The sequence below is a fragment of the Cebus imitator genome, unplaced genomic scaffold (genome assembly GCF_001604975.1).
Source record: "Cebus imitator isolate Cc_AM_T3 unplaced genomic scaffold, Cebus_imitator-1.0 Scaffold545, whole genome shotgun sequence".
Lineage (NCBI taxonomy): Eukaryota > Metazoa > Chordata > Mammalia > Primates > Cebidae > Cebus > Cebus imitator.
The window spans coordinates 59,741-73,259 of NW_016107860.1; the positions used below are offsets into that span (position 1 = coordinate 59,741).

At 38.5% G+C, this 13,519-nt stretch overlaps 1 protein-coding gene across 1 annotated transcript in view; it reads right to left on the bottom strand.

The window, feature by feature from the left end:
- The window catches only part of LOC108293733 (protein O-mannosyl-transferase TMTC1-like), a gene marked incomplete at its 3' end in the record, with an annotated part of 187,277 nt that overhangs the window by 57,437 nt on the left and 116,321 nt on the right, over positions 1-13,519 (bottom strand). Inside the window, exons 6-7 of the mRNA XM_017515248.2 lie at positions 4,635-4,716; positions 3,730-3,833 (exon numbers count right to left, since the gene is read on the bottom strand). Of these exons, the coding sequence (XP_017370737.2) occupies positions 3,730-3,833; positions 4,635-4,716 (186 nt within the window). The remainder of the gene's footprint in view (positions 1-3,729; positions 3,834-4,634; positions 4,717-13,519) is intronic.

Consider the following 13,519-nt stretch of genomic DNA (forward strand, 5'->3'; position numbering starts at 1 on the left):
ACTTCAAGTTTCACCAGCCTATCAGACATCAAAGAACTATGCCAGCTGAGTAGAAACTTTACTTGGGAAAGGAATTAAAGACCATTTTCTAGATGTTCTAATGTGGCCATCTCAGAGGAATGAGAAAAGCCATTCATGACAAATGTCAGTGAAATTTATCTAGGTATCTACATATTTTATATTTGTTGTTGTTGTTGTTGTTTGAGACAGCATCTTGCTCTGTTGCCCAGGTTGGAATGCAGTGGCATGATCTCGGCTCACTGCAACCTCCACCTCCCTGGTACAAGCAATTCTCCTGCCTCAGCCTCCCAGGTAGTTTAGATTACAGGCACCCACCACCATGTCTGGCTAATCTTTATATTTTTATTGGAGACGGGTTTTCACCATCTTGGCCAAGCTGATATTTTATATTTGAAAGAGAAGAACAGAAAGATGTTTTTCAAAAGAAAGGAAAGGAAGAATATAAAGATATGGGTATTAGAATATTCTATTCCATCACTTTTTATTAATTGAACTGCCTGCCTGAGTTACAGTCACTTGGGTGGACTGATTCACAGACAGAAAGTCCTGGACAAAATACGTAGCAGATCCCTTTGAAAAGTGTGTGTACACCTTGGAAGTGAAAGGCAGAATCTAGCAAACGGCTAGCTCAAGGTACTAATTTTGCCATGAGTTTCACACCAAAGAATTTTTTTTTCCTGCCAGCAGGGATAAAAACTTCCACTAGCTAATGCCCCTAGTCCCTAAGATGTTACAGCTAGGAGAGCAGAGAGTCAGATATCAAAGGCAACTTTTCCTAACACCAAGGACCTTGGGGCACACACTTGTTTACTTATGACATGAGATAGGAATAAAATAATTGGTTGGTGAGTTGACAGCAGTATGTTCTTGTTCTCCTCCCTGTCTCTTTTTAACTGTACATCTTGGCGTTTGGAGACTGGTAAGCTCAAGGAACAGGCTATGTCTAACTCAAAGATAAGAATGAATGCTCAAATTCAGGAGATAAGAAGTCTTGGAATGAAACCAACCCAAAGCTAAAGGAAATGGAACCATTATGCAAGACTATATTGCGAAGTTGGTTTTTCTCTTAAAGACAAAGGTAGTTATTTAAGGAGCTATAGAACACAAGACAATACCTTAGTGAGCTAGCACAGATAAAAATATCTGCACAAGGAGCTCTGGAGATTTTGAAGGCCAGGGAGAGATACCTAAAAATGGTGAGCAGATTGTAACATTAACAGAAAGCTGGGTTAGAGAAGTCTAACTTAATTAAAGAACATATTAAACAAGAATTTTTAAACATAAGATATAAACAACAATTTCTAAAGGTTCTACACTGCTGAGAAGAAGTAAGCCAACACCAGAAGTTGGATATCACATTATTTCTGAGAGCATATTCAAGGTTCATTTAATACAAACACATGTTGGAAATAATGAAAACAATCGTGACATAGTTTTATTACAAAAATGTGATAATCAAATTGTAAGATATCCTTTTTAAATGAAAAATAAATATAATAAAGAAAGAGAAGAAAATACTAGAAATAATAAAGAAAAGCATACAAGGCAAAGAAATTAGTAGAAATTTATTATTTCCATCATGGAAGTTAATTAATGATATAAAGCAAAGATCACTGCGAGGCAGAAAAACAAAATCTAGGCCAGGAGTGATGGTTCATACTTGTAATCACAGCACTTTGGGAGACTGAGGCAAGTGGATCACCTGAAGTCAGAAGTTCGAGACCAGCCTGGCCAACATGGTGACAACCCCTCTCTGATAAAAATACAAAAATTAGCTGGGTTTGGTGGCATGTTCCTATAGTCCCAGCTACTTGGGAGGCTGAGGCAGGAGAACTGCTTGAAGCAGGGAGAAGGAGTTTGCAGTCATCGAGATCATGCCACTGCACTCAAGCCTGGGCAACAGAGCAAGACTCCGTCTCAAAAAAATAAATGACCAAAAAAATCCGAAATCTACCAATCTGTTGTCCCTAAGCGATATGGGTAAACTAAAATGTAAATGACCCATATATCAAGATTTAAGATTTATCATGTTTCTGCAAATACAAGAAAAAAGTGAAGGTTGCTACCATGAAAATGATATTAGATAACATTAAATGTATGTAAAACTATGAACATTTCAGAAGAGTGCATCTTAATTTTTTATATTTTTAATTGTTTAAAGTCTACAGGTCTTTTATTTATTATCTTTTACATCTATTATGCCATGACTTCTCAGGAAATAGGTTACAGCAGGCCAGGGCCATTCCACTGATTCACAAAGTGTGCTTCTCTGGCTTCCTTCTTCTAATCATTTTCTTTCATGCATTTCAGGAAGCTATCTCAGTTCTAAGAGTGCTTAATACGCACATTAATTCTCCTGGCAAGAATCTTACCCTGAACTTGTTTGTTTATAACAATGCCAACAGCAGGCTGGGTAACATTATAGACTCTTCCAGTTTTGCCATGGAAACATTTGCAGGACCCTTCCTTTTCGAACAGGACCCATTTCCTTGATGTCTACAATATCACCTTTCTTATAGATCTGCATGTATACGGCTAAAAGAACAACTCCATGTTTTCTAAAAGGCTTAGAGAACATATATCAGATGCCTTTCTTCTTTCCCTTTGTGTTCCTCATTACAGCAAATTATTAGAAGATGGTGGTTCCAGCTGAAAGAAAGGCATCTTAATTCTTAAAATATTATAGCAATAATATATTCTAAAGGAAGTTATTAAAACTGTCAAATATAATTATATCTGGAAGCCTCAGCTATGCATCACAGCAAATAGTTAAGGACTTAAAATTCTATTCAGTGAATCAGAGCTGCTGATCAGCATCACTTCTTGACCCCAAACCCTCAGAACTCTTAAGGACAAATGGCATAATTAGGTGCATCTTAGCAAAAACTGTTGTTCATTTCTATTTGCCACTTCCAACCACCCCATTTACTTAATTTTACAAATGGTTATGATGTCCAGTCAACTTTTGTACACTTCTCTACACTTATTCTGTAACATTCGCCATATAGATCACTCAATAGATTGTTATTATTGGTAAGTGCCTGCTATAGCTTGGATATGGTTTACTTATCCCCACCAAATCTTATATTGAAATGTAATTTCCAGTGTGGTAGCATTGAAGGCCTAGTGGAAGGTGTTTGGGTGAGGTGGGCAGAACCCTTATGAATAGGTTAGTGTCCTCCACTGGAGGTGAGTGAGTCCTTGCTCTATTCGTTCCCATGAGAGCCAGCTGTTAAAAAAGAACCTGGCACCTCCCTGCTCTGTCTTGCTTCCTCTCTCTCTATGTGATCTCTGCACATAGTCAGCTCACTATCATCTTTCGCCATGAATGGAATCAGTCTGAGCCCTTACCAGATGTCTAATCTTAACTTTCCAGCCATTAGAATAGTGGGCCAAATAAATGCTTTTCTTTATAAATTACCTAGCCTCAGGTATTTCTTTATAGCAACAGAAAATAAACTAAGACATTGTCCAGTAAAATATGTGTTGAATAAACAAATAAACACCAAAGGAAACAATAGCAATAATATTGCCCAAATAGTTTCATCTATTGAAAAGAATTCCAAATGTAGAGTTTCTTTCCTCCTCACGCGGAGGATAGACCACAATCAGTCTTTCCTCAATATGCAAAGTCAGCCTATAATTTAAGATTACTCAAAATTATCTAATAAATACCAAGTAAAATTTTAAAAAAATATTTATACTAACCTTGTAAGAATGTAAGGCGAAAATGAAGCTGGATTATCCTGCTCTGAAAAGAGGGGCATAGATCCTCCCATTATCCACAGACGGAAGTACAAAATGACAAGCACCTTCAGAAAATAAGAAGATTCAGTGAGACTGCCACCAATAATCACCTTTTTTGCATGTCCACTCTGTTCCTCTATCCAGGAATGAAGTCAATCACCCCTTCCCTTAAATCTGAGTTAGTCTTGTGGGTGGCTTGTATTGACCAACAGAAGAAGGCATGTTATATCAGTTCTGGACCTAATTTTTAAGAGGACCAGCAAATTTTAGTTCATTTTTTTAGAAACCAGCTGCCATGTTGCAAGGAAGTCTTGACTACACCTCTGGAATAAGAAGCCACAGGGAGAGGCTCTCTGGGATGAGATATCATGTAGAGGAGAATGGAGATGACCTGGCTTAGATGACAGCTGAATAAACTTGATGGAGTAACCTCAACCCCAAATCAGGATGATCAGAAGAACCGAAAAGCTGAATGCTGCCCAAACTAAAGCAGGTAGGACAAATACAGGGCTGTTATATTTAAGCTACTAAAGCTTGGGGTGGTTTGTGATGCATCAATAGACAACTGATACAGTCAGGTTTTCACTGCCTCCTCTTGAGAAAACTCAGTCTCAACATCTTGAAAGGGACTCACAGAATACTGCAATTTACATTGTCCATGCCATCAAATCCACATACACCTGGAATGCTTTCATATATACCTTTTGATGCTTTGTTACATTAAGGCATGCCAACTGTTTGATCCCAAGATCATGATGTTAGAGTCTATTACCAATTCTATTAAATAATCTCAATTACATCTCCGAGCTGAGATAGAGTGAAAACATTCCTTATCACATATTTCAAAAGCATATATATATACTTACATAACTTAGGACCAAAATGGCCCTTTTTAAAAATGGCCTCATGGTAAGCAGAAAATTTCTGTTGCTGCTTGCTGTCAGATACCTAAAATGGGAAAGAAAAAAAAGTCTTAGATAAGTGTGTCTACCAGACACAATGTTCTCCCTTCAAGGTGAAGACACTGCAGCTCTAAAGAAGGTTTCAGAGAACAATGCTGAGAGCAGAGCCTCTGGAGCCAGAACACCTGGGTTTCCATTCCCAGTTCTGCTGCTGCTAAGAGCCCCAGAGACCTCAGGCAAGTTTCTGAACCTCTTTGTACATCTATTTTACTCACTTATAAAAAAGAGATAATAATAGTATCTACCTCATAGGAAAGTTGGGAGGAATAAATGAGAATATCTAGAACAGGACTTAGCTCCGTTAACTATAAAAAATTACTATCCCATCAAATCCCAAATAACCCAGTCATTTTGAAAACGATACGGTTACACTGGTCATAGGGATAATCTTAAACAAAATAAGAGTTTATTTACCTACTTAATATAATTTGAAGGCTACAAAGTCTTCCACTCACAAAATATCTCTAAAAATAGAAGATGCCAAGGTTGTGGGATGTTAAGTAATTTTTTTTTTTTTTTTTTTTTGGAGACAGAGTTTCATTCTTATCGCCCAGGCTGGAGTATAGTGGCGTGATCTTCGCTCACTGCAACCTCCACCTCCCAGGTTCAACCAATTCTCATGCCTCAGCCTCCCGAGTAGCTGGGATTATAGGCACCCACCACCACGCCCAGCTAATTTTTGTATTTTTAGTACAGATGGGGTTTCATCATGTTGGTCAGGCTGGTCTTGAACGCCTGACCTCAGGTGATCCACTCACTTCAGCCTCCCGAAGTGCTGAGATTACAGGGACAAGCCACTGTGCCCAGCCAGTTAAGTAATTTTTGTAAGGCAACAAAGTTATAAGTATCTGTGTTGGGATTAGAGCTCACCTAGATGCAGTGACTAATTTTCTCACCTGCCTGTGGTTCTTGGAACCAGACTAGGTTACAAGAAAGTCAGCTTCTAGAGGGGCAGGAACTGGTGTAGATCCTGCCCTGCTGTAGCTTACTCACTCATATGAAGTGGGAGCTCTGGATATTTACGTATAAGACATGTGGTTGGCTGGCTTTTTAAAAAGATGATGAAAGGTAATCAAAAGAGGCTATTAACAAGCCCCAAATGAAAACATAAAATAAGTCATAAGTCATTTTCACCCACAGGCAAAATTCTACACTGAAAATACAGAGTGGAGGGGAAAAATAAAAGTCAAACCAAATCACATCAACCAGCAAGCATTTCCCACCGGATCCTTATTTCCTTTACTCACTTTCATTGTTTTTTTCTCTTTTTTTAATCCAATTTTTCCTCAAAGGGGTTTTCCCCAACAAACTTTGCATTAAAATCTGCTTGAGTTATCTTTACACAAAGGGAACGTTCTGTAAAGTGAGAAATCCTTTTGTAAAACCAGAGTGGGTTAGAATCTTACAAAGAAATGTCTATCCACCTTGAGGATTGCTTGCAAAACACACGTGGCTCCTCTCTTTCATAACGAATGGCACGGTGATGAGGTGAGAGCCTCACGTTTCCTTCTCACCTCCATTTTCCTCTGCCTGGTCCATAAAGAGCTGTGGAAGTGATATATGCTTAGATCTGGCCATTCAAGTATTTAATGAGTGGAGAAAATGAGGAGTCCAAAAAACACAAAAGAGTTAGCTTTTAGCAAGCTCTGGACTGGATCCATCCTCAAGCACTGCATTTAAATCCCTTTCATCTTCCTTAGCTGCCAACAGAGAGCTTGACAGGGAAGAAAGCCAGAGATACTGTCAGCTCTCACAACCCACGGGCATAGCTACTGTCCCAAAATGGGCTTTAAGGAGTCTACTCCTTCCTGAAACTGTACACGAGATTTTGTGTGTATTTTTCTGAGGGAAAGTCCTTGACTTTGATATTCAGTGTCCACTGGATCTGTGGTCCTAAAAGGTAAAGAAAGCCCTGCTCATTCTCTCAGCTCTGCCTCTAGTCTACTATTTTCAGGCCAACTCAACCATGACCAACCCTTGTTATTTCTGTTGTTCCTTTTCAGGATGTATCAATGACAGCAGAAAGGCAAAGAGAATGGTTGAGTGGAAATGAAAACGGTGCTGGGGAAGGCTGGAGATGCCATACTTCGGAATAAAAAGGCACTTTCTGGGGTGATCTGCTTCTGGAAACTTCCTTTCTCAAGTTGCCTCTGTTGCTTGTTTATTTTAACATAGTGGAAAATTAGCAGTGGTTTTCCTTTCTATAGAATAACAAACCGCAAAGTTTAGGATATTTTTGCAATGTTAAACTTAGGTGATTTCTCCATATTTTGTTTCGCTGAAAGCTTGCTATGATGGCTATTTCACTGAGTCATATTTGTAAAGTGTCCCCTGGTTTAGAAATTCTTGGATAAATCCCATTTCCTCAAGAAGCTGAAGGCACCAAATAATCTAGTGTTACAATGTAACATCCCAAAGTAATGAAAGCCTAAATTGGTAAAGGGAGCAGTGGATAAAAAAAAAGAGGATCTCTTCAAGATTTCTATTTCTAGTTGTTGACCAACAGTAAATGAGAAGTAAGTCAAAATAATCTGACCGTCTTTTTTGGTAAACACTAGGTCAGAGGCTGAGATCCCTAAGCTCAGACAGGGAGCACTCTAAGGGCTAAATTCTCTGCATCTTTTCTTCTTCCCCCACCCAAACCAAAAATGTACAGTGAAACTTTCCACACAGTCCAATACACATAATCTATAAAGTAGAAACAAATAACAACACTCAATAACAATACTACTAACAGCAACAATAAAAAACTAATATGTGCCAGACACTAATAAGTGTAGTAACTTGTTCACCACTTATAACAATTTCATGAGGAAGAACATTATAATTTCTTTTTTCTAAAGGAGGAGACCTCAAAACTGGAAATAATACTTAAATATGACAGCAGATTCTCTCAGCTATTCATTTCAACTATAAGATAAAGTACCTAAAATTGTCTTCAAAATACCATTTACTATGTAAATGCTATTACTAATTTTTTCCAATTCCAATCAAGTTCTCCATTCTTTTCCTTGCAAAGCCAGACAACACGTCAACAACAAAACCAGACAACATGTCAATAACAAAACCAGACCACTGGTGAAACCAACAGAATGAGAACTAAGGGTCCAGGGTTCTATTCCTTTGCTCCCATCTAACTTGTCACATGATTTAAAATAAATCTACATGAGCTTCACTTCCTTCCTTTATCAATGAATGTTGGAACAAATGGTCTCAGGGTCCATTTCAGGTCTAAAATATTGTAATCTTTGGATGTTCTCACCAACTGATGACAGCAAAAGTGACCAAGGAAAAACAAAGTAACCTACCCAATTAAAAAAAAAAAAGAGGAATCTCAAAGGATTCATGAAAAGTCAAATATTAGTTGACCCTCCACTTTGAGTAGGTCTTTCAGAATTTGCAGTTGCATATGAAAAAACAGTTTAACATTAATTAAGGTTATTGGCATTCAGGTGATTGGCATTATAAAACTCTATTTTAAAAAACTTCTGATTTTTGCCAAGTAAAGCAAAAGATTAAGGTTAGCCATAGTAAATTCTTTAATCTATGCTCCCACATGCCAAAATTTTCTGACTACTTCCATCCATCATTCCAATGCATCATGTTCAAATAGAGTTCAAATTTACCTTCCATAGTCACTTGGTCCTCAACTCCTATTGAGAGATCTTACCAAAGATCACAACAACTAGCCAATCAAAATCACCCACCAACCCATAATCTTGACTGCTAAATAAATGCTTTTTATAAATCAATGACCTTTGTTAATACAGAATTATGTCAATTAATAATTGATACATATGACAAAGACTCTTTGTTTGACCAAAATCTAGTCAGGTTCCTGAACCTTCTCCCTGGCCCACCTGTGCACTTTCTTGTAAAATCCAGTTTTAGCAAGAATCCCACTAAATCAGTTTAGTCAGAACCCCCTGCCCACAATATTTGATTACTATCAATAGCTCATCAGGTTCTTCATCCTCCACCATCCCCCAGGTGATGTCTCATCACCCTGGCCTGTCTTCAGAAAGAATCCTATTAGGTCTATTTAGCCAGAATTCCTCCTTATTCATGGTGTTTTCTCTTAGTAATTTTCCATCCACTGACACCCCCCCAACCCACCACACCTTGCTCATTGCCTATAAATTCCTACTTGTCCATGCTATATTGAGTTGAGCCCAAACTCTCTCTACTACTGTAAATTTCTGTCACAGTGGTCCCCATATCAACTACAATAGACCCACCCTCACCTTAAATAAAGTTTGCCTTACAGTGCTTTAACAAGTGTCATTTGAATATTTTTAACACATATTGCAAGATGATCAATAAATGTTTACTGAGCCAAATCAAGTTATAAACATCTACCCTGTCTCCTGTCAACACCTATTTTCTGTGTTTTACTTATCCTTTCATGGTAGATATACCACAAAATAAAAGGGCTCACAGCTTGGAATGTGACAGTAAGTTGGAAGAGAAAAACCACCTGAATAGCACCATATTCCTTACCCTGAACACTGATCATTTAAATGGAGATATAAAATTAGTCTTTCCAGCTCTTCTTAGAGTCTATAAACACCTGATAATTTTTGCCCATATGTCAGTTCCAGGTAGCAAACATCTCAGATAAAATGAATTGTAAGTGATTAACATTATAGCAACAAATTATAACAGGTGATTTATGAAATTTCTTCTAGAACATCAATTTTAATTGACTTAACTTTCTTTGCTCTTTCAAGGCAAAAAGGAAATTAATAAAGAGTCACATGTTCTGACCAAAAAATTTTTTTTGAAATCAGAGCTTTTAGGCTGGGTGCAGTGGCTCATGCCTGTAATCTCAGCACTTTGGGAGGCTGAGGTGAGCAGATCACCTGAGGTTGGGAGTTCAAGTCCAGCCTGACCAACATGGAGAAATCCTATCTCTACTAAAAATACAAAATTAGCCAGGTGTGGTGGCACATGCCAGCTATTCAAGAGGCTGAGGCAGGAGAAGAGCTTGAGCCCAAAGGCAGAGGCTGCAGTGAGTTGTTGAGATCATGCCATTTTACTCCAGCCTGGGCAATGAGAGCAAAACTCTGTCTCCAAAAAAAAAAAAAGAAAGAAAGAAAAGAAAAAGAAAGAAATCAGACCTTTTTCAATAGAAATTCAGAATTACTGCTTCTCTTTGAAACACAAGAAAAAAGATTTCTCAGCTGATCAGAATATAGCAAAGACACAGCTCACATTAGAAAAAATGTATAAGCTTAACAAAAACAACAAAAGAATTTTAAGTATCTTTTGACACTTAACAATAAAGGAAACTTAACTGTCTATGGGTTCCGTATTTTCCTTGAACCCATGAAGGGCCTCATCTAAACCTTAATAAGCAAAGGCATTCCATGGAGGAGCAGAACAACCTTTGAAGTCTCCTTTGATATTCAAATGAAGATTCTGATGGAAAGGAGCTAACTATTATTCTAAGAAAACAATGATGCATATTTCAGTTCTATCTACTAGGACATTCAAATTGACCTTCAGTACCTCATTCTAAGACTACAATAAACTTCCCTTTCAGAAATGTTAAACTCTGAATTCAAGTTACTTACAAGGAAATATCTACTTCAATTATCATATATTAAAGGATGAAAATGGAGACAGAGAACGCACAGGGGAAATAATTTTAGTTCTCTTAACCATTCTGCAAATTAAAATTAGAGGTGGAAGGGATCAAAACAACTCACGAATTTTTATAGATAAGGGAAAAAATGAGGCCCAAAAATGTTACTTGGCCTGCAAAAAGGTCATGATCCTTCAGTGTCAAAGGTCAATGAGTTTAAGCTTCAGCAATTTATTCAGAACTAATTTTTATTCTCTCTATGATTAATTTAGTCAGAGGCCCTAGTTTTTTATTCTTTCTACAATTAATAGCAAAAATTTCAGATATCAACCTTGTCTCTCATTAACAATCCCCAGGAATTTTGAATTCATTAGTGATGGTGGCCACTGAATGCATTTAATAGGCACCAATCACTGTGCTAAGCACCTTACTGTAAGGTATTTTAGGCTGACTGACTACGCCATGGACTGCATGGTAACCTCTTTAAACTGCATGTACACCTCCAGATGAGTTCCTGGAACTAGAAAGTCTGAAGTAACTGGAAAACCTCAAAAAAAGAATGACCAACCCCTGTGGTGCCTAATTAACTTTGACATTCTTCTATTGTTCCTTGTTGCCGCTGCCTCAACAGATAAGGCAACTGGACTTTGTAACTGACCTTGCTCAACTGATAGATCAACATCGTGACTCCAGACCTTATGACCCCCTCCCAGCTTGCAAAACTTCCCTGAACTGTAACTTCTGTAACTTTCCATTGTCTACCCCAAACCTATAAAACCAACTCCTATCCCACTGCCCTCCACTGACTCTCTTTTCAGACGCAGCCCACTTGTACCGAGGTTAATAAACAGCCTTCTTGTTCATACAAAGTCTGTTTAGGGGATCTTTTCATTTAGAGCATGCATTTAACACTTATCATTTTTATTTCATGCTAGCCCTGTCCATACTTGTACGCACTCATGTAAGTATGCGTAAGTATGAGGAGGTACGTACTCAGAATCTTATGAAAGAGGCAAAGGTGAGACCCAAATCTAAACCCAAATCAAGCATTCGCTACGCTATACAGCATAGAATTAAAATAGAGCTGGTTTATTCAGCATGTTTTCAACACAGATCATTGTTAAATTGCATTTCTGCATGTTAACAACACAATGACTTCTGTCTTTGTTCATGGTGCTGTAATAAAATACCACAGACTAACTTACAATGAACAGAAATTTATTTCTTGTAGTCCTGAAGGCTGGGGAATGCAAGATCAAGGCACCAGCATCTGGTAGGTTTGGTGAAGGCCTTCTTGCTGCACCCTCACATGGCAGAAGAGTAGAAAAGCAAGAGAGATGAACTCTCTCCGAGGTCTCTTTTACAAGGGCATTGACAATACAGGAAGGCTCAGCCCTCATGACTTATGCACCTCCCAGAAGGTCTCTCTCAATACTACCACAATTGGGGGTAAGATTTAATGTGAATTTTGGAGAGGATTCCATATTCAAACCATACCAACTTTTAATTAATTAAAAGTGATAAAGACCATTTCAATATCTTCTTCAGTTCATAGAGTTCTACAGTGAAGGCTTTTCATGCAAATGAATGAAGTTAAGCAGTACACAAGTTTTGAAAGTCCTTTTAATAAGCACCCATTTAAAGGTTAACTCATGTAGTGATTGCTACAGGTCAAAACACAAGTTCCAACCATGGACCATGGACTCAAAAATTCTAAGTGAGAAAAAATGGCAATAAGGAGAAAGAGCAGGGCTGGGAGGGTGTCACTGTGTGGTGAGTTGACCATCCAGCCTGCCCCACAGAAATAAGCAACCAGCAGAAACAGGGAATGGAACAGATGAGGTTGCTCCAAGTGACAATGAATCTGACACCTGAGGAAGATGAGAAGTGAACTGGGTACAAAGAGAAAGAATATGATATATAGACAGAGGCCTAAGATTGAGAGGGCAAGTTCAGAGGGAGAAAATAAAAGAAGTCCATATGGCTAGAACATCTAATACTAGTACAGTGGTAAATAGAGAGACTAAAGTGGTAGGTAGAGGCCATTTCACCCTGGGTCTTCATGGCCCATTTTATTCTGATGCCAATGGACAGTCAGTGGAGGGCTTAATACAGAGAGATAACCCCATCTGATTTCTAGTAGTACAATGTAAGCATTGCATGACATTGGTAGAGTGCTGACTCTGAAGTCCACAACAAAGAACAAGAGGTCCAGCAGCCTCATGGGGAAATGGCAAACACCAAGAAGTAGACAACTATTTTGGAAATTTCTGAGATACCAGGTTTAGAAACAGATAAGAGGTTCTGGCTCAAGTATACAGAGAAACCTAATCATAAGAATAAGTGAGAAAATAACGTGTTAGGTTTACTTAGCAGTATGATTTAGGTGTTAAGTATGTTCCTACTGTACTTTAACCTTTGTTAGTTGGTTGTTACTTTGGTATATATAAAAACTTTCCACTAAGTAGAATATTTAATTTGTCAAATAAACTCCCTTTAGAAGAGGATACATAGTATGCATTTGTATGGCACTTATGTGTCAAAGAGCTTTTTGATTCATTCTAACATTTAATCCTTGAGAGATATTTATGAAGTGGACAGAACAGAGAGAACTGGCGCCACTGTACAGATTTAGACCTAGGGAGCAGTGGGACCAGCACCAGGATTGAGTTTCCTGATGGCTAATCCAATGCCTTTTTGCTGCATCACTGGTCTACTCTCTGACCACACATTTACTGTGTGTTTTCCCTTATTTCCATCCATCCAAGCTTGTTGCAAACCAGAGACTAAATAATCCATGCAATAACATCACTGCTACTTGCAATACACATTTGTGTAAGTTCACAAGTAAACTTTTGCACTAAGAAAAAGAGTAAAACAGTCAATAGTACTATCATATTTTCTGAAGCTTTTACTGGGATACATTGACTGACAAATTTAAGTACAACTAAGCTAGTAAAAAAAGTACTGGAGAGGAGGGACGATCCAAGATGGCCGTTTAGGAACAGCTCAGGATCGCAGCTCCCAGTGAAAGCGCAGAGGGTGAGTGGACGCCGCGTTTTTATTGCCCACAGACTAGGAAATTCCCGGGCAGAGGTGCTCCACGGTCACCAGCGCGGCTGTTTCGGCCAGCGCGGCTGTGCCGGCCGGCACCGCTGATTGGCCCAGCGCGGCTGCTTTGTCGGCGCCCCAGAGCCGCGGT